This window comes from Mytilus edulis, chromosome 5 (assembly GCF_963676685.1).
Source record: "Mytilus edulis chromosome 5, xbMytEdul2.2, whole genome shotgun sequence".
NCBI lineage: Eukaryota > Metazoa > Mollusca > Bivalvia > Mytilida > Mytilidae > Mytilus > Mytilus edulis.
Genome location: NC_092348.1, coordinates 6,192,754 through 6,220,361, shown reverse-complemented (window position 1 = coordinate 6,220,361; position 27,608 = coordinate 6,192,754). Strand labels below are relative to the sequence as shown.

The following is a 27,608-nucleotide window of genomic DNA, read 5'->3' as shown; positions in this document are numbered from 1 at the left end:
ATATTTGTACAAGTTATTGGGACGATGTACAAAAGAAATCGAGAGGTTCGATATCGGATGATAATGTGATTAAAATAAAATAAATCCGTTAAAAGTCAAAGATCAAAATATGTATATCGATTAAAAAGACTATTACGTATGTACTGTACATGTAATTCAACAATATAGTGTTTATTAAAAGCCAATAAATTTGTCAAATCATAAAGATTGTTAACGTGCCAAATAGAAGAGACGATTTGTATTATCTCTGGATTTTCAATGCTATTGGTAACAGGAAGAAAATATAAACGATTAAGAGGTCTAAAAATATCGTGATTCCGAGTAACAAAACCTTGTACAAGATAGCTTGGTCGGAAGTTCAGATAAGAGCCGAAATTTGAATCACCTTAGCATTTTAGCAATTCATGATTTATTTCATTAAGAAAAATATGATAAAAGAACCGACCATTTCTACATTCCCTCTCAATAATAAGGAGTATAAATATATTTATATATAACACTGAACCGACCTGCTTGACAAGCAGAAAAGCTATACATTACAATTCTCAGGTCTTTGACTTGGTCACAAAACTGGGATGAAATTGAGGATCTAAACCATATAATAGTAACTTAATTACACTTTGAAGTAAACCAGACATTTTAATAAATTATACAATTGTTTTTATGGTCTAAGTCTTCATGCACAAGGGTTTATTTTTCTTTCTGGTATTTTTCGATCTTCGAATTTTAGTGGTTTGTTTACCTTACCAATTTATCATTGTCATCAATGTTATTTTAAAATTCTTTACAAATAATGGTAAGGCGGTTTAAAATGGTGCATAACATTTTCGCGTGAACATTATAGTTTGAAGTGACCCACACGTTTTACGTTTAATAACCTAACCCGAATTTGTACACTTAAAGTTTTAACAAATACACAATCTGAATAATATGTGAATAAAGTTACGATAAATTTATGGACAGTTTTATATTTAAACAACTTCAACATGATATAAACACACGTAGAAATGACAAACACAAAACAATAAATGCATTGGTCTATTACAATTTAAAACGTTTGAAGTACCATTTTCATTTTTTTATATATATATATATATACCTATCATTAATTAAATTGCAGATCAATATAGAAATGACTGTCAACACCCTGCAAAAATGAATAAACCAATGAAATTGGTAAGAGTAACCACATGATCGGTTCATGACAGAAACTACTTTGGATATAAAAGTTAGTTCGCGTAAAATTTTGCAGACTTCATATTTTGTGAGACCTACATGTTTACAATCAGGTAAGAAGATTTTTATTGTCCGTAAAATAGGACAAAAATTTGTTAGACGACCAACTATGCCATCTAAGAAGATTTGAGTTATGAAAAAAAATGGAAAAAAAATGACACGACCCTTGGGAAAATAATAAACACTCTAAATTGCGAAAAAAGTTAAATATATTGTAGATTATCAAGTTCATATTATTTATTAGTAAATACCAATCTATCTTGAATTTGTGAAAGGTTAAATAATCAAAGTTTGAATACATAACGTTGTCTTGCATGCAGTTTGTCTTTATATATATATATATTAATTGTGCGTATTTCAATTGATTTGGTGAATTTATGCACATTTTCGTAAGATTTAAATTGCTTAAAAGTTCGGAAACAGCCTAGCAGAACTTTTTTTAAGTAATAGTATTTTTTATCTGGCAATTAAGCGTCGACGATCTAACGTTCATTCTTGCAAAAAGGAGTTATGATTCAGTTATGCTGTAAAGAGTTGTTTCAATATTTATTGGTTTCTAAATAAAGCTAGACTTGTTGTTCTACAGGAACACTTTTTATACTATTTATACTATTTCGTTTGACGGGTTTGATAATTGAACTGTTGTACCAAGAGAGACTATCAGTATACTTTCATCCATGAAGTCGAGATGTGTCTGCCTGATTATTTGGAAATATTTTTTTTTAGATATCAATTTGTTGCTAACACGTTGTCTTTCAATTATGACTATATTTTGTTTATGTAATTGAGTGTTATTGAATGCGTGAATTTTTATTACTCGAATATCTAAGCGCAAGATTTGAAATGGAGGTGCTTAACATCCCTGTGAAAATGGACAGAACTTTTTTTTGTTGTACACGGGAATATCGTATCAATTGGGATATATATATCCCGTATGCAGGTAGTGCTGGAATGTTGCTACTTAGAAATGGAAAATTCACAATTGGAAAACTGAAATCATCTCTTTTGTCGTAAAGTTTTGTTTTCAACCGACCCTCATTGTCAATTTCTAAATGTAAGTCAAGATATGAAGCCGACTTATTAAGTTAAACTTACTGTTTATTTCAGACAACATTTATATAATGGCAATCAGATGAAGAACATATTATTCATTTCCCTGATAACCTAACATTTTGTATAGTAAACCCAACTTCCTTACTACATGTAAGAATTATTGGCTTTTTATTAAAAGGTACTTCGAACTAAGGACCGAGGTCTTATTTTAATATGTACATATTGAATATTGTAAATTTATCACTTATGTTTTTGTGTCTTTTTGAATAATTTTCGTATACGGTTTTGTTTTTGTTTAGTTGTTTGTTTAAATTTGTATTGCCACAAACACTGTTAATTCTAATGACAACAAATATATTATATTTATTTAAAACAATATTTGATATAATAAAAATTAGTTTTAATTTTCATTTTTTTTCTGAACCTTTGAATTAAAGTGTAAAATGATCAGAAGGAAAATTTCACCAACTCAGAGGTAGTGTTGTCACCCATTGACAACAAGTTGAGTATAACATGTCGCAGTCAACAACTTTATCCGAAGACAATGAATGGGAGGATACTGAAAACATTGAATATTTAGTAAGTGTGAAATTGTTTCCCGTGTTCGCAAACACAAAATTTAACATTTGGAATTAGTTATCAAAAGTACCAGGATTATAATTGAATACGCGAGACGCACGTTTCGTCTTCATAAAACTCACCAGTGACGCTCAAGTCAGAATAGTTATAAGACCTAACAATAATAAGAGCGTTGAGGACCAAAATTACTAATGGGTTGTGACAAATACGGCTAAGGTAACCTATTTCTAGGATAACAATATCCTTAGTCTTGCGAAAAGTTTAAAGTTTTGTAACAGGAAATTTATAAAAATTACCATATAATTGATATTCATGTCAACACCGAAGTGCTGAATACTAGGCTGGTGATACCCTCGGGACGAAACGTCTACCAGATGTGGCATCGACCTAGTTGTGTAAATAGTTATTAACGGTACCAGGATTGTAATTTAATACGTCAGACCGTGAGACGCATAGAAGTTTCTCCCTTTTTCAATATCAATTCGCGTCAAGTGTTTTATAAAAAACTGCCTTTTTAGGCTCACCTAACACAAAATGCGAAGTAAGGTCTTATCCTATAAGTTTTAAGTTTAGGCAATAAAATATGTTTGAAAGAGGGACAAAGGATACCAGAGGGACAGTCAAACTCATAAACCGAAAATAAACTAACAACGCCGTGGCTAAAAAATAAAAAAGACAAAAAGACAAATAATTGTACACAAGTCACAACAGAGAACAATTATGACTAAGGACCATGAATTCCCATCAAATATTGGATTGATCTCATGGGCTCCAGAATAGTAAGCAGATCCTGATCCACATGTGGCACCCGTCGTGTTGCTGCTCATGTTATTACAAACACGGTAAATGGTATAATTCGGTAGGTCACATTCGTGGTGATAAAGGGAATGAATTATAGTAACGACACAATGATTGTAGTCATATAAAGACACTACACTATCTATTTCAGATAAGAAGGAAATAATGTAATAAATAAAATTAAATAGTTTCAAGTGCGAAATACGAGAAAAAATTGGTGGAAGGCGTAAAATATGTATACAAATGACTTCAAAAATTGAAAAAACAGAAAAAGTGACTTAAATAGCGTTTTCTCAAGAGAAAAAGTCTCTCAGTTTTTTTTTCTTTCAAAAATTATATTTTGTCTTTCTCATCTGTTTTATCGTTGTAAACATTTATGTTGTAATGATGTGACGATATTAGGGGTTACCAATTTTTTTATTTGTTCGGTAGAAATCAATTATTCTCGATAAAATAATTATAATCAATAAAATAAAATGCATTTTCAGTGGAATCTTAACCCTGCAACGGAAAACAGAATTGCAGAGTAAGTAATTTAAAAGTTTTAGAATAAATGAGTTAGGTTCAATCATTAACCTTTTTTTAACATTTAAAAAAAAACTCACAAAATTATTGCAATTATCTTGTCACATTTAAATTTTTCATTGCTTGCAATCTCATTACTTTTTACAGAACTAAACATAAATAGAATCAATTTACTGTTTAAACTATAACGTATGTAGGTATGCATGCTCTTCTACATACTAGTATTTGAAGACTGTATGTTGAGCTCAGTATCCATTGATTGAAACATCACTCATCGGTTGGAATTCCATGAAGTAGCCATTAGGATCTAGGGTAGAAAGTAGCTGTTTTTTAATATTATATTTTCAACTTTGGCACATGCATATCCTTACACTGTCACTTTTTAAGAAATCGATTTTTAAATGTAACCTTTGAGTTCATTTAAACATGACGTTTGTCTTCAATAGTATAATGATTTCATGATCAAGTGTCGAACAAATAATAAAAAAAAGTAGGATGTTATTTTTTTTTTTTATAGATTCCCACAAGTACAAGATGATGACTTTATCGATGTATGTTTTCATTCGGTCATTTCACCAACCTTCTTCACAAATTTTCACACAGATCGTGTAGCTGTTGTGTTCGATGTTCGTTTTGGTATGACAGACAACTTTGAGCTGAAAATGGACAGGTAAATAATTATATTGCATGTAAGTATCATAACTTTCTCAATTCATTGTTACTCCTCATAAAGATTCATTTAAATATAAAAAAAACCCACCAAAAAACAATGATGTATGATGTTATTAGCAAAGCGATTTAAACAGTGGTATCATCATCAGTTTATTCATCGTAAATTTAGACATATGATTTACTGATTTTTAGCTTTCATTTGCAATGTATAATAGGCGAACACATTTTAGGCCAAGACCAGATGGGTATGTTGTTGGATCAGTTATAGTTAAGGTACCAGTATCATGTAGACTGAGCTACAACTATGTCGTTTTACATGATGATTCCACTTGTACCTTTGAGTATTTTGTTTCTTCGGGAGAATGGAAGGAAAAAGGATCTGTGAGAAGACTTCCAGTACACCAACAATCCTCGTCTAAAGGTATAATTTCTTCCTTGTTGATGTTCTAGAAACGAATCAAAACTGTGAAAAAAAATTGTGGCATTATTTCCAATAAAATCCAAAAAAATAGTTCACATAATTACTAAATGAATGTTTAATCAAACAGTAAAAAATCAAAGTAAAATATTTAATCCGCAAATTAACAAAATAAATTTACCCAATGAAAAAGGAAAATTCAAATCTGTTAAAGTGTACCCAATAAAGGACGCGCTGGAATATTTTAAATTTCGGTGGTATCGATACATGCACACAGAAAAAGCTTTATATAATTAGTGCTAATCATCGTTTATACTTTCGGAATAGATATTTGCCATTATTACGATGGTATTATTCGGGGGAAAGAGGAACTCATAGGAAAGTATAAAAACTGGTGGAACAACGTGAAAAAAATGTTTGGAGCAGAAGACGAGTATAAGAAATTTCTCAAAGAAGATATTGAGCTTGCAGTGTCAGCATTTCTACCAAAGCAGCTTCTGGATTATTTTACTGACAGAGACAGTAATTTTGAAGCAGTTGTCATAGATTTAAATCAAATGAATGGTTCACTCAAACAACTATATCATGGAATATGCAAGTTCATTGGGACGCCCTTTGACCTTTTATTTGCAAATGTAAGTACATGTTTGTCTGTTATTATAATACAGTGATGCACATGCGAATTTTCTTTTGTTATATCTTATGACATCAGACTCGGACTTCTCTTGAACGTAATTTTAATGTGCGTATTGTTATTCGTTCACTTTTCTACATTGGATAGAGGTATAGGGGGAGGGCTGAGATCTCACAAACATGTTTAACCCCGCCGCATTATTGCGCTTGTCCCAAATCAGGAGCCTCTGGCCTTTGTTAGTCTTGTATTATTTTAATTTTAGTTTCTTGTGTACAATTTGGAAATTAGTATGGCGTTCATTATCACTGAACTAGTATATACTTGTTTAGGGGCTAGCTGAGGGACGCCTCCGGGTGCGGGAATTTCTCGCTACATTGAAGACCAGTTGGTGACCTTCTGCTGTTGTTGTTTTTTCTATGGTTTGGTTGTTGTCTCTTTGACACATTCACCATTTCCATTCTCAATTTTATTCGATATGATTGCTCTTTATTATAAATATTTCTATTCAATGTTGCCGCTATAATATAAAGTGCCAATTATCTTCAGAAGCTTTTTAAAAGCTTGCTCTAATATATTTTCTACTTTCAAACTTTAATTTGAAAAAAAATTTGTGGTACCATAGAAACAGTACATCAATTGTGTTGTTTATCATCTATGATATATAGAAGCATAGTATACTAGTTGGAATTCTAGTCGAAGACTGTGTAGACATAGTTGGCATGCTTTCATAGAATCAAATTTTCAAATCCAGCTAACATTTTGTTATCTTAAATTTCAAGATCAATCATTGGAAGATGCATTTATGTACTGTTACGTCTAAGCCTTACACGAGTAATAACATAAACATTACGAATTTGGCAATCGTATAATCATCATCATTTTGACTCAACTTACAAGTACCCGACCACTTCTACTTGTGTTCTATGTATTTGTTTTTTTTATCCATCTGATGAGTTAAGCCTTTTTAAAAACTGCTCTTTATAGTTCGTTCTTATGTTGTACTGTTACACCACTGTTCCAACAGTATGTATGTGCCTGTCTTAAGTTAGGAATTCAGTAGTTGTCGTTTGTTGATGTGTTACATATTTGTTTTACGTTCATTTTGTACATAAAAAAAGGCTGTTTGTTATCTCAATTGAACTGTTTTACATTGTCATTTCGAAGCATTTCATAGTTGACCATGAGGTATGGGCTTTGCACATTGTTGAAAGCCGTACCTTTAGGTGAAATTTCTCGGCCATTTGATCTCTTGTGAAGAGTAGTTTCATTGGCAATTATACCACATCTTCTATTTATATGTCCTCCATATTTCAAATGAAGTGGATGTGAGCAATCACAGGTAACCGGTTTCGTGTATATTTGGGTCCATTCGTTTTTCATTTTCAAATATCAAAAACAAAACATTGGCAATCATACCACATCGTCTTTTATTATTAGATTTTCAGCCTCTATAGATAAATTTATAAAAAGATGAAAGTGGTTTCTAATTGTGTAATAAGTCACATTAAGGTGGTATGGGTGTCTTCCTCTATCTTGGATTGTAAAAAACAGAGAACCAAAGGTCTAGATTTTCTATTAAGTTAGCAAAATTTGATGCAGGAATGCAGATATAATGTGAATTTTCATTTAAAAGAAACCAATTTATAAGAATATTACTTATAAATATTTTTATTTTTGCAAATATTAATCATTTTTGGTTGTTTTTATTTTTTTTAAATTGGCATTTTAACGGGAGGTAACTATAAAACAGTGCATTTTCTGAAGGATTCTGCATGGAATTTCCTATTTTGTATTTTAGCGGGAAAAAACGTACGGTGACCCTGTCTTTTCTTTTGATATTCGCAAAGCATTGTCTGAAAGCTATCTTTTCCTTAAGTATTTAACAATGCTATCATTTTGTTTAGTTTCTAATCACAAATTGGTGTTTTTTCCTGTACAATCCATACAAAATTTGTAATTTTTTCACGTCCTGTAGCGCGGTGACCTATTATTTTTATTATATTTTTCAACATATATCAATAGATACTACGTTTTTGCAAAACATTTTTTAAAAACAACCAAAACAAATCAACAGTTGCAAAAATATTAATATTTGTAAGTTATATTCTTATAAATTGGTTCTTTTATATGAAAATCACATTAAATATCTGCATTCCTGCATCACATTTTGCTAACTTCTGTTTTTTACAATCCAAGATGGAGGAGGACACCCATACCACCTTAATGTCTCCCCATAAGAGTCATTTGAGAAACAGCCGTATTTGCAAAGTTTAATCTATAAGATGTTAACACACAACTAGTACTGATTTATAACGTGCAACATGTAAATTGAGCCAAACAATCTTGCTGGACCGATGTTAACATTTTATTTACGTGCATTAATAACGTTCCCGCTGCTATATTGGAAATCAAAATGTTAAGACATTAATGACAAAACACCAGTTGTTTATCCTATGCAAACGTTATATCACATGTATAACTTGTGTATGATGATGTACATTACCTTTTGTAGGTTTTATCACGTCACATGAAAAAGCTGATAGATCATTTAGACGGAGTAAACAAAGAGGGGCTAGGTTACAATGACCTGTTACATTTAACAAAAGCAGCCATTGCAGTGTACTTTGTTGTTTCATATGATCTTAAGATAGCTAAAACAGAGAAAAACATGTTATGTAAAGCTCTTTTACCTAGTCCAGACTATGTTACCAGGACTAGCCCAGATGTTGATCAGATAAAACAAACCATGCCTTCAATATTGAGGTAATATATTCTAGATGGTTTTCTTTACAATTAAAATTGAGAATGGAAATAGGGAATGTGTCAATGAGACAACAACCCGACCATAGAGAAGACAACAGCAGAAGGTCACCAACAGGTCTTCAATGCAGCGAGAAATTCCCGCACCCGGAGGCGTCCTTCAGCTGGCCTCTTAACAAATATATATACTAGTTCAGTGATAATGAACGACATACTAAATTCCAAATTGTACGCAAGAAACTAAAATAAAAAATAATACAAGACTAACAAAGGCCAGAGGTTAATTCGTTGAATCGTTGCCTAGTTGTCGGTATAATTGAAAGGACATTTCAAATTTTCTTTCTATCTTACTTTCACATTAATCGATGTACACTATTCACAATATGCATACTTTTTTGTTTGTTTTGCAAGATAAACAGCATACGTCGTCGTTTTTTAACATTTCCCTCAAAATTTCCCCATGTGAACCACTAGGCCAACCCAGAGCAATTTCTTTAGTTATAGGGGGAGGGTTGAGATCTCATAAACATGTTGAACCCCGCCGCAATTTTGCGCCTGTCCCAAGTCAGAAGCCTCTGACCTTTGTTAGTCTTGTATGATTTTTAATTTTAGTTTCTTGTGTATAATTCGGAGTTTAGTATGACGTCCATTATCATTGTACTAGTATACATATTTTCAGGGGCCAGCTAAAGGACACCTTCGGATGTGGGAATGCTCGCTTCATTGAAGACCCATTGATGGCCTTCGGCTGTTGTCTGCTCTATGGTCGGGTTGTTGTCGCTTTGACTCAATCACCATTTCCTTTCTCAATTTTATTTCTTAACGGAATTTGATTTCTAATTTTAACTGTGATACTTGGACCAAAAAATCAATTTGAGTTATTTCTCTTTTTTGCGTTTTAGCTTTTGTTTTGAAAACTTAAATAAATAAAATACTATGACGAGCAAAAACAAATGGAACATCACTTTTCTATGCAAGTTTACCTCTTCTGGTAGATATGGTAATGAAAATATCGATTTCAACACCAATATTTCAACTTCAGTTCTTATTGAAAAGTGTAGTTACTAAATAGAAATGTTTAAAGCAAACACGTCAACAAAAGCACAAGAGTTACATATGACAACAACAGAACAACACAAGAGCTACATATGTCAATTGTGTTCTCAGCAAAAAAGAAAATAAACACTTTTGTGGTATTGTACTTTTAGGGAAATTATAGTGTCAATAATAACATTTGCGAGAAAGATTGCAGGAAAGGCAGATAATCCAAGTTGGCTTTTTTGTGTTCCGTTGATTCATTTCATGTTGAAGTACAGCAAACCATTTGAAGATGTACCTCTTGAAGTAAACCACAATGATGCTGAACAAAAGAACAAATGGTGGGGAATTGTTAACATTCGAGAGGCTACCAAAAAATTCAAGAAATGCTTAGAATGGAACAGGTATTATTCAAAAGAAAAAGATAAGACATGTCGCTATGAACAGTAAATTAAGTTTTTTTGTCATTATTCAGTTAATTCCGCATAATGTTTCTCAACTGATACAAATAATTTAAAACTGTGAAGGTCAGTCTGAAATGATTATTTTATATTTATGTTTTCGGTGGTAAAATCAGAAATATTGATGAATTTATTCAAAAAGCGCAAAATGCCATGCACTTTTTTTGTTTAATGACATTTTGAAAAAACGCCTTCATTTATAAAACAAAAAATTGTTTGATTTCATACTCTGACCAGCCAAAAAATAAATAAGATATTAACACAACTTATTATCGTTTATCCCAAAGGTATGCATATATCATCAAGCTAAAATTTATAATTTACAGACCTTCTTCTGAAATTGTGCAAATGCTGACCCCGTACTTCGAAGTAGATTATCTTTTACCACGCACTGTTTTGGCATCACTGAGTTTACAGATGTTTCATGAAGTTTTAATGAACAACATGTTTCCAGCTGACATAACATTGGCTGCATCTCATTCTCACTTTTGTGATTTACGAGACAGCCAAGAACTAGTAAGTTTTATTATGAATGCATATTCTGAAAAAAATTTAGCTGTTTTAAAAAAAAATTCTATTACCTTTTAATAATGTTACAAAATCATGTTTATACAATTGATTAGTTAAGTATCATATTTTTTATGCATGATGTCAATTTGATAGCATTTAAAAGAAAGCAAACCAATTATCATATTTTATATGGTTGAGGGAATGCGAGAATCGTTCAAATTCAAACCATTTCATTTGAAATCATTTGAAATTATTCAAAATCATTTTAAATTATTTTTAAATCATTTTAAATTATTTTTAAATCATTTTAAATTATTTTTAAATCCTTTTTAGCTAGATTTGGGATAATTTAGATTTGTTTTGTTTTGTTAAAAACAATGACAAAATGCAGGGTTTGGGGCTGATGTATAATTTACAGTGGTTCAGGGGGTAATGTTTTCTGGATATGAAAGATAGAGTGAGGGACACAATATATTTAAACCAGCTTTAAATGAATAAATTTTTTTTTTTTGCAATGATTGACTTGATACTTAGCAATAAGTTCCTATACATTTTTTTTGAAAGTCCGATTTTATGCTGGTTAGGAAAGAGGTGCATTATTGTTTATAGAGACAGCTGCACACATATTTCAATACTTGGTTTAAAACAGTACTTTACCGCTGCTCAAACAATTATGAAAAGACAGACCAAGGTAACAAATACAAAACCGATCGAATCAAAGTTGCAACAGTAATATACAGTGCTCAAAATTCATTAATCTACAGAGAAACAACAAATCCGGGTTACAAACTAAAACTGAGGGAAACGTATCAAAAATAAGAGAACTACGACACAACAGAGACACAACATCAAAATGTCTAACACACAAAAACGAATTATAATGTAAATAAAGGCAACCGTAGTATACCGCTGTTCAAAACTCGTAAATCTAAAAAAAAAAAAAATTTGGGGTAACAAACTAAAACTGAGGGAAACGCAATAATTATAAGAGGAGAACAACGACACAACATTGAAATGTAATCCGATGAGAAAAACAAATATAACATCAAAACTCAATACATGAATTTGAAAAGTACCGTGATACGTCTTTTGGTAAAGTGAATTCACAGTCAAATATAAAAGAAATAAACGACACAACGGAAACACAACGTTAAAATGTAACACCCTCAGAAACGAACTATTAAACAATGGCCATATTTCTGCCTTGGTACAGGACATTTAAAAAAAAACTCAAATGGTGGGTTGAACCTGGTTTTGTGGCATCCAAAACCTCGCACTATAATGGCAATGTTAAATATAACATTAAAATGACAACATAATATTACAGGACTTCAATACAAATGAATAGGAGAACATATTACACAAAGAAACACATGAATAATAGCTAACAAGAGGCATCAGGTTACGTCAGAAACGCGCCTCGCCCACACAAGACTCACCAGTGACGCCCAGATATAAAAGTTCGAAAGTCAAAAAAGTACAAAGTTGTACAGCACCGAGGATCAAAAGTTCAAAAAGGTTGTGCCAAATACGAGTAGTGTTTTCTGCTTGGGATAAGAACATTCTTATTATTTAGAACAAGTTATGCTATTGCAAACAGTAAATTTTATCAAATGAATTTAAAAGAAGTAACCATGGCCATTTTCTTGACTTGGTACAGGGCATTTTTATGAAAACAGATAGTGTTTGTCATAGGTTTGAAAACGGATGTTAAGTTGATTTAATATTCAATTTGTGTTTATTTTTTGTGTTTTGTTTTAATAATCTCAAATTATCCTGAATTTTCATTTGATATCAAGATTCTAATTTTTAGCATTCGTTTTATAACATGAAATGCCGATATCAAATGTTTAAAATATGAAAAAAAAAATAGAATGTCACAAATGAATGCTGATTTTGATCACATTAAATCTATATCAAACATTTGTCACATTTGCAATTGCAGCTTATTGAAATAAAGGTATTTGGGTCTAAAAGTTGGGCAAAAGATACCAGAGGGACAGTCAAATGTATGACTGCAAATGTTTGGTTTATCTATAAAAAAAGGAATAGATAACTGAATGACATATTATAACTCAGTTCTAACAAGAAAAAATAGATGATATGATACGGTTATATTTATAAATCATCATCGTGCGAAGAAAAAATAGATGATATGATACGGTTATATTTATATCATATCATCTATTTTTTCTTGTTAGAACTGAGTTATAATATGTCATTCAGTTATCTATTCCTTTTTTTATAGAATTAAACCAAATATTGTTTACAAATTTTTGATTTTTTTTTAAATACTAAGGCTTTTCTTCCTCAGACATAGACTATATTAGCTGTCTTTGGCAAAACTTTTAGGAATTTTGGTTCTCAATGCTCTTCAACTTCGTACTTTATTTGGCCTTTTAAACTTTTTTGGATTCGAGCGTCACTGATGAGTCTTTTGTAGACGAAACGCTCGTTTTGCGAATATGCTAAATTTGGTCCTTGTATCTATGATGAGTTTAATTACAAACGTATCATGTCACAGTATCTCTATTCACAACAATGATATGTTTTGTAGGATCTTTTGAAAAATGTGTTGGAACATGTGGCTTCACAGATCATTGGGAGTGACATGAACATGTAAGATTTGTTTTAAAGATTATACCGTAAAATGTAAATTCAATATCGTGTTTTTTTATTTGCGATACTCCCAAAAGATTGAGTATAACATAACTCAATTGCATATTAATAGCAATGGGAAAAACCTTTGCGGATGAAATAATATTCTGCATCCAATATTTTATGTTTAATCTATAATATTTGTTTTCAGTCAAATGGTTATTTATTTTCAACCTTTTATCGGTTATACTGTTGTACAAATAACGGACAAACGAACAAATGCTTGCCTGACTTGTACTTTTACAAACAAAGCCTCTTTCTATGATGCTTTCATCGTGCGAAACGGAATAGTCACTTTTAACATTATAATATATTTTTGATGCTCTCTTCGCGATCAACTTTTACACTGAAGATTTCTTTAATTATATGAGAATAAAATTTAGAATTTGAAATCAAATTTTGCAAGTGTCGGATATATAATTCAATGGGGGTAATTTCAAACAACGACATTCTGTCCGATATGGGGAAAAGATTGACAAGAAAGAAATAGGTTTAAAAGTATTTTTCATATCGAAACTTCATTATTTGACCTGGATTTGGCATTAATAATGTAATTGATTGAAACAATGTATAAATATAATCTTTTCAATTTCAGGTCACTCTCTAGTCTTAACACTGCATTTAGAACGCACAAAATTGCAACTGACCTTTTGAATAATGTGATACAGATCAAAGAAACAAAAGTTCTATTTCTAGCTATTGAAATTTATCTTACTAGTTTACATAATTTCCAGAAAATATCCGATAAAGTAGAAAAACCAGAAAATCACAATTATAAACCTGATGATCTGTGGAGGGATTATAAACACTACAGAGAGAGAATTGTTCACTGGCTTGAAAATGATCTGTTCGACAACAAAGAATTTAAAGTAAGGCAGTCATATTTCTGGTTAATTATATTCAATTTCCCCACCTTAGTGAAGGTATACAACCTCACCAGCATATGGGTAATACATTTGCCATTTCACTCGGTATATGAGAGCTCGCAGCTTTATGACTATTTTGAACAGCGGTATACTACTGTTGCCTTTATATTCGGAGCGTCACAGATGACTCTTATGTAGACGAAACGCACGTCTGGCGTTTTAAATTATAATCCTGGTACATTTGATAACTATTGACCACTACGTCGATGCCTTTGCTGGTGGACGTTTTGTCCACGAAAGAATCACCAGCCCAGTAGTCAGAACTTCGGTGTTGACATGGATATTAATTACATGGTCATTTTATAAATTTTCGGTTTACAAAACTTTGATTTTCTTGACAAACTAAGTATTATCCGAGGAATAGCCATATTTTGAACAACTTTTTGAAATTTTGGGTCCTCAATGCTCTTCAACTGTGTACTTATTTGGCTTTATAACTATTTTTATCTGAGCGTAACTAATAAGTCTTGTGTACACAAAACGACCGTCTTGGATATTTTATTTTATAAGCCTGGTACCTTTGATAACTACTGCTACTCCTGATTTTATGAAACGTCACCAGTGTTTAACGGAAAGTTTCTGAATAAGGGTTATCTCAAAGAACGTCAAGGTTTTTTTTTCCAAAACAAAATCATCAGAAGAGACCTTGTTGATATATCTTATCAACTTTACAAATATCACATGATGATTTTGATGAAAAGATTCTGGGTAATGACGTTGTTTATCATCTCAATTACGTGTTATAGTGCTTTTTTTTATTTTTTTTTTATCTGTGACAACAAAGACCCTTACGGTTGAGTCCGCTTTTGGATAAAACTCTTTTGCCGTGGCTTGGTACTTATAATTCCCGCCAATGTGTTATTGTTGTTTTTTGGTCTTTTTGTGTATATTTGTCTTTTATTTTTTAACTGCTTTACTACATGCTATTTATTATATTTGTTGACATATTTGTTTGTTTTAATAGTGATTAACGATTATAGCACAATTTTGACTGATGTACCCTTATTTTTTACATTTTACCTTTTTTGTCTGCTTGTTCTGTTGACACAAGTTTGCCAATATATTGGAATAGTGTGCAACGTTCATCAAAGTGAGAGATTTAGTTAGCTATAAAACCAAGTTTAAACTACCATTTTATACAAAGGAAATGTCTGTACAATTCACGGTTCATCAATATGTCAACTCATTAACATGGGTTATTGATGATTTTAAGGGGCTGTGATACTTTCAGTATCACGTTCATAATTTTCAATATGCTTTTCTGAAATCTTGTTTCAATCATTCTTGCTTTCTCAAAGAAAAATGAACATGCATAGCAAATTTTTTTAAACACAGGAAAAAAATACGTAATATAACAAATGAATCAACTATAATACAAAGACGAACGGACAGGAATACAGTGATGCCTTTATAATCGATATTTTTTTGTAGCTCTGGAATGCAGCCTTTCAGCTTAATCTCCCAGAAGGAGGAATACAGTCTTCTTTTACAGACTTTTTAAAAGTCAGATTTCGTCAAACTGTCGAAGAAAAGGTAAAGAACTAGTCTTTATTAACAATAATTTTTTTTTTTTTTTTTTTCAAATTCCGAAATCAGTTTACCAATAGTAAAAATGAAAAATTTAATAACGTATGTCCTGTCTGTAATTCAGCTTTATACCCTTTGATATGAAAGTGACCACTTAGACAGGAAATTATGTCATTTACCTGTATTTTGTATTTATTTTGTGTGCTAAACCTTATGTGACAAAATAACACATAATTCACACATCAATATTATAGACATATAATCGTTCACTTATGCCCTAGTGTTTAAGTGTTATTTTTATTTTTATTGTATATTGTCTGAACCTATAATGTTTATTTCATTTTTGGTATGAATATCTTTTAGGCTTAGATAAGTATTTATACATCCTGCCGTTATGGTGTTGCGGAATTGTACATATTTTGTATTCTTGTCTTTCATTCATTCTTTTGTGATATGTCTATAGAATGTATACATGCAATTTTGTTTTGTTTTTCTTTGTTAATTTAGTTGTGTGTTTGTGTAGTGGTCAATCCCAATTTTCTGACAATTTTTTTTCTGTAATGTCTATGTAGAAAAGATGTGGTATAATTTCCAATGACACACATCTCCACAAGAGACAAAAAGACACAGAAATAAAAAGCTATTGTCTGTTTTGTTTTTTTCACACATCAAGTGAGAGCTTAAGCTGGCTATACAACCAAGTTTAAATCCAGCATATTCTACAGAAGGATACGCATGTACCAAGACAGGAATATGACAGTTATTTTCCATACTTGTTATGTGTATGAACTTTTGATTTTGTCATTTGTTAAGATTTTCCCCGCTTTGAATTTCCTTGGAGTTCGTTTTTTTTTTTTTTTACTTTTATATGTTTTTGCATTGCCCAATATTTTCTGTGAATCTTTTGTGGAATATTTTCTTATTAATTCCTTTTTCCATTTTTCTATGATGGCATAATATTTCGTGTAGTCAAAGTATTCTTCTTTCGGAGAACACGATATAAAGCCCGATTGTTTATAGGGTTCGTGGTGATATTTTCTGATTTTTATGTAAGTGTTCTTTTGACCGTTTATTTAACAATTATGACTTTCCATTTTTCCTGAAATTAGTCGATTTTTCATTCAATCAATAACATAGTAAAGACAGAGAAAACACGAGATTGAATTTGATCATAGGTATATTAACAATTGACTCCCAACAAATTTTCAGATTTCACCTGAAAAATTGGTTCAGATTTATTGTTCACATGCAGACACTTTTGAAGAAACTGTACAGGAAATTCTAAGTAAAGCTGTTTTACAGGTTTGTAATCAATTTTGCATACTCTTCATAAGTTACTTCTATACTTTTTTCTTAATACTTATCCATCTTTCTCTACAGAAAATGTTATGGACATTGACTTAAGTATATAAAAGTATATCTAGATTTAGTCAAAAGTTTTGTTTGCAAAATTGATCATAATTGAAAAGGTGTAATGTTGCTTTATGAAAACATTTTACAAACTATATAACTTAATGTATTTCTATCGCATACGTGAATGAATACATGATAAACACATTAAATAACACGCATAACTCTAGGTTTTTAAGGTAGATATCCTACACGAATAACAATCTTAGTATCAATTCACATTTACACTTCAATGTTGTATTTCTGTTCGTAGTTCTTCTCTTACATTTAATGTGTTTCCCTCAGTTTTAGTTTGTAACCCGGATTAGTTTTTTCCCCAATCGATTTATGAATTTCGAACAGCAGTATACTACTGTTGCCTTTATTTACTACTTAGGCAATAGAAAGTTGTAGCAGTTTTGACTGGAGGAAAAACAAAGATGGAAAATCTAACTTGCGTCTGTCGGAGCTTTTGTCTAAAGTATTTGAAAAAGAATGGGATTCAAAGAGTCTAGATAATCCTATTCAAGATCTTGAACATGCATTGATGTGGGAGCCTTTCCATATATATATGGAACTGTTTTGTAAGTTTTAGGAAGCGAGGATAATCTTTAAACTACATTTATAGCTTAAATGTTAAACACTACTGCGTTATACAGGCTATTTATTTCAACGTTAGGCCGATACATTTTCTAGTATAAATGTTAATTTTGGGCAGGATGTTTATTTTTTTAATTGAATGTGAGAGGTTAAGATGATCTTAAATAAAAAATACAATTTAAGAAAACACTTAACGTAGCATGATTATCAATGAAGATATATCCAAGTACAAGGGTCTTCGTATGACTCATGACTTATCAGAATAGAATAATTAAGTTACATAATACTAAAATTCCGAACTATGAGTTACGAGAACAAAGCTTAATTTTGACTGAATAACTTGTTCTCCTAGACAGAAATATTAACAGGACACTTCCAGCGGAGAAAGTTATTAAGAGCGGGTTGACTTACCATATTACTTTTTTTCCTTTGTTTAGGTGAGAACCCAGAAGCAGTGAATTTAAATTGTCAAAGAATCATGGCAAAGTTTCATGGTATCACAAAGGATTTAATCGAAGATTTGTTACAAGGCAGCATTTGCGTTGGATCATTGAGAATGTTGATGTCCAGAAAAAAGCAATTTCGAAAGATTGTTCCTGTAATCAAAATTTCCAAACCAGACACCATTTTAAAAACCCTAGATGGGAGACATTTAGAGCTGCAGGCATTTGAAAACACGTACGAGATTGTACAAGAGTTCACACATTTGTGTTCAAAATGTAAAGGTAAAAGTAAAAACTAAACCCCAACTGTTAAAAGGTTTTGACTGTATATTGCATTTGCAGATTCGGAAATTCGAGTCAAAACCGCTCTTCAACTTCTTTCTTTATTTGTCCATTTTGGGTTTTTCATTTGAGTGTTACTTTTACTTTTTATATTTAGACGAAACTCCACATCTTGCTTGGCGTACAAAATGTTTAGCTTGGTATCTACGAGAAGTGCATTTTACATTGCAAAAGAAGTAGAATACGAGTAGTCTTTATGATTTTCTTATTTAGAAATATTGAGTTTACTTTTCATTTTAAGACAGCTAATTATTATTGAGCTTCCTGGCTGTTATCATCTTAAATCATTTTCTGTTGATTCTCAATTTTAAGAATAAACAACATTTTGATTTGTTTTGTTTTAAATATCCGACCAATTTCCGACATCCCGACAACCCCTTTACGATGAGATCGATCTGGTCTGTTCGAGATCAGGCTTAGATCGAGTATAGTTGATTTGGTCTAGCTAGTCGAGTAAAGATCGTGTAGTGATCAACTAGTGGTCAGGTTTGAGTCGTGATTGAGTCGTTAAGGAATCGTTAATGGTCGAAAACAAGTCGTGTACAGTCCGACAGCAGTCGTGTAGAAGTGGTTCACAGGCCCGATAAAAAAAATTTGATTACGCTTGGTCGTGGACATTTGGACAATCGGGATCATCGAGTTGATCTGATCGGTATTGTGAACCTAGCTTTAAATGGTATTTCCAAGTCTTTTTGTTCTTTTTAAATATTATTTTCTCTTTATTACTTATATAGCGGATACTGAACCTCTGAAATATCAGCTAAAGACTGTAAGCACAGGTGATATAAACACAGTTAGCCTGGATACACTGGTGGATACAAGCATTCTACACCAACAGAGAGACCTGGAAAACTACCGACCTATAATAATTGCATTCAGACTTCTCAGTCTTCAAAATATTCAAGTGGTACCAGACATTGTCAATTACTGCAAAGGTTCCTTGTTTATGAAAATCTGGAAAAGGAAAGGAAAAGAGATGAAGAAAAATTTAGGTCGAAAGTTAACTATTAATGAGGTCTTCAATTATGTCTGGCACCAAACCCTGCTGGATTGGAAAATCCTTTGCAAAAAGTTTGTATCGGGCGATTTGACTTTCACTGAGTTTAATAAGTGGTTCAAGACTAGAGATCACGATGAAATTAGGAAAGAACTTATGTTTCTCGACATTCATAAAAATACACAATGGATTGACGAAAGACTTTACCAGATTAAAAACTTCGAAATTTTAGAAAACTGCATTTATGGAGCTAAAGTCATAATTGAAGTCATTAATGAATTTGATTTGAAAGAAGAAAATTTTAGTCAAATCTTTGATATTTCTAGAGTGGTAAGATATGTTTTTTTCTCATTTACCACATAATTGCAATCCTTTATCCAATAGGATGTTCACATCATTTATCAAACTATACAAATCTGAGATATAGTCATTAAGCTGAAAGTAGGAAGACCAAACATGTGTAGAAACTTACATTGAATGTTTTTTTTGTTCAATATTTTACTAAAATATACATAATGAAGTTACCAGAGAATCCGATTGGCCTGCATTGTTAAGATTATATATAGAATTCCAATATCGAGACTAAAAATTAGTTCCTTATCTTCATAGTCATTTGAGCTGGAAATTTTAAAAAGTAAAAAAAAAAATTGGAGAAAAGGACCATAAAATTGCATGTGTCCTTTCCCCCACCCCAAACTATTGGATATCTATTTTCATGATTTTATTCATTTGATAGCACTAAAAGTATAATTGGCTTTAATATCGTATTTTAAACCGTGTTCATACAAATAGATATACAAACTTTACACCCTCTCCCCAAAAAAAAAAGAGTTTTAAAAACACCACTAAAAAACAAACTTGGGATGTAATGTAACTATTATATACATGCGAAAATAACTTAGGCACTCTCAAACTTATAAGATGAACATTTACTGTTATTCGTTGTGCACCAATTTTTTTATGTTATTTCTTCTTATACAGAAAAAAATATTACAGTTATTTCTTCTTCTTTAATTCTAAATTCTTTTTTAAACTGTGGAAAACCATGAAAAAAATGTGGATGACGTCATGGTCACATGACTAAATTATGTCTATGGGCTGATAACAAAATAACGTCAGCCAATCAGAAAACGCATTTCATCCAAAATTAAATTATCTGACAATACAATAACTTAAAACCCAACAGTTAAACAATAGAATAGGAATTGAACGATGGTATTTGTCGTGTTATACAGGACAAGTGAACAGAAGTGTTAAAGAACATAAATGGCATCGTTAATATCATAAACGAGAATTGGGTTGTGAATATTTAAAAAAAAAAATGTTTTTAAATATTTCTCATATTTATAAACCAAACGCAAAGCAATCGTCAATACCCGAACATTATTTGTATTTTAAAAGATAAGAACCTGCTGTTAAAATTACATTACTGGTGACATTCGTTAAATATGAATCACGCGTTTACAGATCTTTCTCAAAGATACTGTCAAATATTTTAGTGAGTCAAATTTAAGGATATAACCATGTAATTCAAATGCATCTTTTTGTAATTTTTATTGAAATGTAATAAAGTATTGAAGAAGCACTAGAAGCTTTTTCCTGAAAATGTGTCCATGATCAACAAATTAAAACCCAAATTGAAAAAAAGCATTCATTTCTTATAGTTACATTGTATGCTTATAAGACCAGGAATAAAGTTTACCTTTCACATACCTATGTACTTTTTTTTTGTAAAAGCAGGTGTCATCACGAATGTAAAATTTCATTTTGATCTGAAGGTTATTTTTCAAATGACGCGGGATTGTTGTCAGCCACTCAATCTAACGGATTCTAATGAAACAAACATGTAATGTTGTTATGAAGATGCAAAGGTTTTAACTTTTTTGTTATCCTTCAGACAAATGTTGAAGATACTCCCATGAAAAGACTAGACAGAGGTTTATTGAATACATGTTCGATTCTAAAAGAGATCACAAAAGAAAGAGCTGACTGTTTGCATGAGTTGATCAGTTGTAAATCGTTAGTACAATGGCTACAAAGGACAATGAAAGGTATTTATATGATTAAAATTATTCAGATATCATCTTTTTATTTATTGGTATATTGTGCATGCTTTTATTGGTAGCATGTGCATGTTTCAGAATAGGGCGTGCTTTGAGGGAAAAAAATAAAATAACACTTAATAAATGTGTTGCGTTTGCACTTTGAAAGAGTGATGTACCATATTATTACTAAAAAACATATTTTCAAGGGAAAACAATCTGCTCTAGCGACCTTTCAGTTCTGGGTATTATATTATTAAAATAACATGCAGAATCTTCTATTATATATTCATTTCTTCTTTTCAAATTGAAAGTAATCAACTTTGACGTAATGAATTGAATTCAATCGGTATCTTTTATATGTACGCTTCAAATTACATAGAAGTAATCGAACATTTGTTGATTTACTCATTTCAAAATGGTTGTTCCTCCTTAGTTACGCTTGGTCAACTGTGGATATGACGGCAACTTTTAGCCATTGAAAAAAATTGTTACATACAAATTGTATTATAATATGATTTCAGCTGATGTAAGTAACATCTATATACTATATAATAAGTTAGATTTTATTTCCAGGTGGATTAAAAGAACTCCAGGTTTTTGTCGACTTGGCCAGTATATCAGCCGGTGAAGGTGACATGGAGATTGCCAAGGTCAACTGTTTACATTCTGCTACAACTGGTTATGCACCATTGATCTTTAATTTAAGACAAGAGTGTGACATTGAAGAATTCTTGCAAAAATGTCAGGATGTCTGGAATGATTTAGACTCAAATCCCCAACTCCCTCAAAAGCTGGTGAGTGCTAAAGTCAAATAAGAGTTGTTGATGTTTAAGCACCATAAAGATAGATTTATTGTACGGCATGATACCAAATTAACGGCTTTTCCACTGAAAAAAATACCCCCTACAAATGATTAAATAATGTACCAATGTCATAATTTTGTTTGCCCTTGAATCATGGAAAGTAATATTTGTTCGATTATTGTACCAATCTATTTGAAAAACGAAAAACGACAAACGCGTCCTGAAGTAGGTGTGTAACATAACATCATAGAAAGACGCAATATAAAATATCAATCACTAAATCAAAAATATATATTAACAAAAACAAGTATAAAACATACGCTAAACAAAGACCTATATATGACACAATATTAATACGAATACAATTGTGATACAAAATTGGCGTTAAATAACATAGCATTCACAAGTGAATATGAAAATTTCCTTTAAGGAGTATAAGGAGTACTGTTTTTTTTTACAACATAAATAATTTTCCTTGTTTTCAAAATTCCAATAGGGAACATATCTTTTATAATTGTATAAATGAACAATTGGTTTATTTATACAATTATATAAATAATTTTGTCATAGTACCTGAACAAAATTTTAAAAATTGTTGTGATTTTAAATACTTAGTGGTATATATGAAAAATAGCGAGCCGAGAAATATCACAGAATATTGCATGACATATAATACATGTATATATATCTTTCTCTAACTCTATGGAAATTTATCCCTTTCCGAACCCATTGTTTAAAAAAATTTAAACAACGTGTGGTTGCTAATGATCTCAAAAGATCATTGGATGATTTTAAGGGTCATGACCTTTTTAGCTAACTGAAAGAATCAAAATATGATAACAGGTGTTAATGAAATTGACAACTTCGTGCAATGTGAAAGGCACTCGAAGAGGATTTTTGGTTAACAAAAAAAAAAATGTCTTTTTTATCATTAGAGAAACAGATTCTTACATATATATAACTTTATTTCCTCTATTATAGAGATTTGGTGACTCGGACTTTAAAATTGATAATTTAACTATCTTGATTGGATAAATCCGATAATCCACTGGTATCAATGTAAGAATCTATATATATATATCGACAACAGCTTCCAAGGGGAACATTTTTCTTGGTTGTAGATTATTCATAGAATAACACAATTCAATCAATTAATGTATCCTATATTATATTTGCATCATCTAAAGCTAAAATTTTAATTAAATATCAACTTGATTTTTCTAAGCGGGATACATCAAGACAAATTAGGTGGCTTAAGTCTGTGGAGGAGTTTCACGGTGCTGCTGAGGTTACAACACTTGCGCAGGCTGAAGCTATAAATAAGAGGGGTGTGTACCAAATTGGAAACTTGACTAAGATTCCATTTGTAGAAAATCCAGTAGGTGATTTTTTTTTTATTTTAGTGCCCAATAAGAAAAAAAAAACATAAAATTAAAAATATGCATAATCAGTGAGAACAGGCTTTAAATTAGGTTCAGCGGACCAACGTTTCATCACATCAAACTAATTATTTGAACTTGAACAAAGTAGGCGGTGAGAACATGTGGAGAATGAGTTGAAGGTCAATAACTTTAAAAAAAAAAACATTTGAAGACTGACATGATTGATTGTTGATTTGTTTTATTTCGGGGAACGAGTTTCCGTCGACTTCTTTCAGAAAATGCAAATTGAAATCTGAAGTTCAACAACAACAAATGCTCCCTTAGCTTTGAATGATGAATTTGTCACCTGAATAAGATATCATGCAATTAAGGCAATATTTTTTAAATTGAATAAATAAATATTTATAAAATTATTTATATTTCAAAATAGCCATTATCGGATGTGATAGATTTACAAGTTCGTCACAAAGAAGACAGGACGTCAAAGAAGGATAAGTATTACAGATATGAACAGCTACATGATCTTCAATCACGACTCATGTTAGTAGCAGGAAAAGCTGAACAAGGCAAAGATGATGTTGAAAGATTTATGTTGGTAAGTTGAATGAAAAAATGTCAAACTGTCATTGTTTCACCGTACAGAAGCCAGTTTTATTGATAGTTTCAAGATTCTAAGTGACCCAAAAGATGTGTTATAGACGATATTTTGTATAACATCCTTTCCCAAGTATGACCAGTTTTGAAAAAAGACCTGACCGAAAAATGTACACAGCACAGGATTTGATTTGATGCACCACAATTTACAATTTGAAAATTACATTTTTTCATAATAATAATAGCTGATTAACTTTCAAAATCGAGAACAACAAACCAATTACGCACTTAAAGAAGTTGCAAAAGAACGCTAAGGGGTCTATTATAAGTGGGTAATAAATTAAAATCATTAGTACAATGGGAAATTGTTCGAGTCTAAAAAGTCCTTATCATACCCCCAAGCGGTTATTTCTGGAGCAGCATACATTAAATTCGATTCTAATCTTGCATTAAGTTTAACGGTACTTTTGTTCGGGTGTGTCAAAGTGGTCGCGACATATGAAAATATTTTCTTGCAAAAAGTAAACTAACTATGTGTGTTACATTTTAATGTTGTGTTTATGTTATGTCGTAATTCTCCTCTAATATTTGATGCGTTTCCCACAGGATTTGTTTTTATCTCTAAATCGATTTATGAATTTCGAACAGAGGTATACTACTGTTGCCTTTATTTTACATATTCGTTCATTTTTTGTGTTTATATTAGGCCGTTAGTTTTCTCTCTTGATTTGTTTTACATTTGTCATTTCGGGGCCTGTTACAGCTTACTATGCGGTATGGGCTTTGCTCACTGTTAATGGCCGTACAGTGACTTATAGTTGTTAGTGTCTGTGTCATTCGGTTTCTTGTGGAGAGTTGTGTCATTGGCAATTATACCACATCTTTTTTATATAGTCATAATAGGTAAACATGTCAAAAATTGGGATAGAGCAGTAAATATTGTGTAACAAATCACACAAAAAGGAATAGACAAAGCGCATAATCACATAAGCAAAAAGGAAAGACAAGAATACTCACTTTTCTTTATCACACAATGACTGGATAATTAAGTTCAGAGCCATGTCTTATAGATATCAAAAACAAAGTAAACAGAGACACGTCATATGTAAAAAAGAAATACAAAAAAGGCATATATACAAAATACATTAGCAAAAATGAAAGTGTTAAAGTTCAGAGCGTCATTAATATCGCCAAAAACAAAGTGAACAGTAAAAGAAATATTCAGATAGCCAAATAAAAGATAACGTCGTCGTCGGTCGTCGTCATTTTATGTTAACACTTTGAGCTTGTTTTAGAGAACCACTGAATTGAATGAAACAACACATTGCATGATATTCTTTATGCTGACTAATTGGTGTTACTTTGAAACATAATAGGGTATGAATGCTCGTTATAAAGTGCTGACCTAGTGTTACTTTGAAGCCAATCCATCATTCATGACGACTAAATTACGGGGTCATTATTAAATCAAATTTGGCCTCAATCATTATTAGGGTTTCTGTTTTGATTTAAATCTACTTTTACTGAAGAGATATGTATTGTCGAAATGCGCATCTGGTGCAAGAAATTAGGTACCGTTCATTTTTTTTTTTACTAAATTGTATTAATTTAGGTGACGTCATTTAATACACTGTTATGATATTTTTCAGATTTTAGATTCGATAGTGAGGCTAGGCAGCATTTATGTAAAACTTATATCTGATGGGTGTGTACTTTTCTCACATTGGCGAATAAGAATTGTCTGTGATCCAGACAACACTATTTGTGCATTCGTATTATTTGGTTCTGACGAAGAAAGCCAAGCAGTTAGAACACGTATTGATGAGAAAATTAATGACGTTAGTTTAGTGATACAAGAGCTAGCAAGATTTCTTGAACAATGCCATATCAAATGGTTAGACTACATTGACCAAACAAGAGACAAATATTTCGGCTTGACTTATTTCACAGTAGACCAGATGGTAATTCTACAAAAAGAGCTAGTGAAAGTAGGATTTGAAGCAGGACCATCCCCTCTAGTTTATTCATTACTTTCTGCTGTGAAACGAGGTTGTACAAAAGATGATTTGACAATTGCGGTATCGTCTGCTAAAACAAATGCCATCAAAACTGTAACAAAAGGGACGAAATCAAGGCATATTCAAGGAGGTGAGTTAATGCGTCGAGTGTGATAAAACGCAAAATCAATAGAAAACTTTACTTCTACAAACACAACACTAAATGAAAGATACATTACAGTCGGGCTATATATATCTGTGTTGGTTCGTTCCCGAGAGTCCAGTAGTCAACACTTTGGAGTTGACATGAACATCAATAATGTGGTCATTTTTTTTTATAAATTTCCTGTTTACAAAACTTCCAATTTTCGAAAAACTAAAGATTTTCTTATCACATTTAAATAACCATAGTATCTTAATTAACAAAATCATCACTATTAAAACAATTACATTGAGCAAGGAAATAGGGAATGTGTCAGAGCAAAAACAACCCAACCATAGAGCAAACAACAGCCGAAGGCCACCTATGGGTAATCAATGTAGCGAGAAACTCCCGCACATGTAGGTGTCCTTTAGCTGGCCCCTTAAACATATGTATACTAGTACAGTGATAGTGGACGTCATACTAAACTCTGAATTATACACAAGAAACTATAATTATAAATCAAACAAGAGAAAAAAAGGCCAGAGGCTCCTGACTTGAGACAGGCGCAAAATTGCGGCTGGATTAAACATATTTATTAGATCTGAACCCTCACCCTATACCTCTAGCCAATGTAGAAAAGTAAACGCATACCAATACGCACATTCAGTTTAAGAGAAGTCGGAGTCCGATGTCAAAACATGTAACAAAAGAAAAAAAATAGAATGACAATAATACATTAATAACAACAGACTACTAGCAGTTAACTGACAAGTCAGCTCCAAACCTCCTAAGAACATCACAATCAAAACGTATTTGAGAGGACAAATAATTGACGTAACATGTCTAAAACATATAATTTGTCTCTCTCCCTTAAAATCTAATGCCGCCTTTATAAACTTCATTGAACAAACCAGTGTAGTAAAATTTTCGCATACAGATGTTTTGTTTCATATTGATTAGGAAAAGAAGACTATCCCAAGAAGCCACACAAGGAAATGGCTCAGACACAGACAGACGACACTTTAGTTACTATCACAGAAAGTATTTTTAGAAGACTTGACATTAAGGCCAGGTAA

General features: G+C 31.5%; 1 protein-coding gene across 1 annotated transcript; it reads left to right on the top strand.

The window, feature by feature from the left end:
• The first annotated feature begins 1,118 nt into the window (after positions 1–1,118).
• Positions 1,119–27,608, top strand: LOC139522675 (E3 ubiquitin-protein ligase RNF213-like). The gene is made up of 22 exons (XM_071316143.1): positions 1,119–1,289; positions 2,727–2,868; positions 4,155–4,192; positions 4,709–4,861; positions 5,094–5,284; positions 5,609–5,916; positions 8,428–8,678; positions 9,884–10,117; positions 10,501–10,690; positions 13,242–13,303; positions 13,938–14,211; positions 15,700–15,801; positions 17,005–17,097; positions 17,582–17,768; positions 18,222–18,509; positions 19,304–19,896; positions 21,464–21,617; positions 22,185–22,405; positions 23,640–23,792; positions 24,227–24,391; positions 26,040–26,538; positions 27,493–27,608. Exons 2-22 carry the CDS (start codon positions 2,803–2,805, stop codon positions 27,606–27,608), a joined length of 4,338 nt encoding a protein of 1,445 aa, XP_071172244.1. The 5' UTR covers positions 1,119–1,289; positions 2,727–2,802.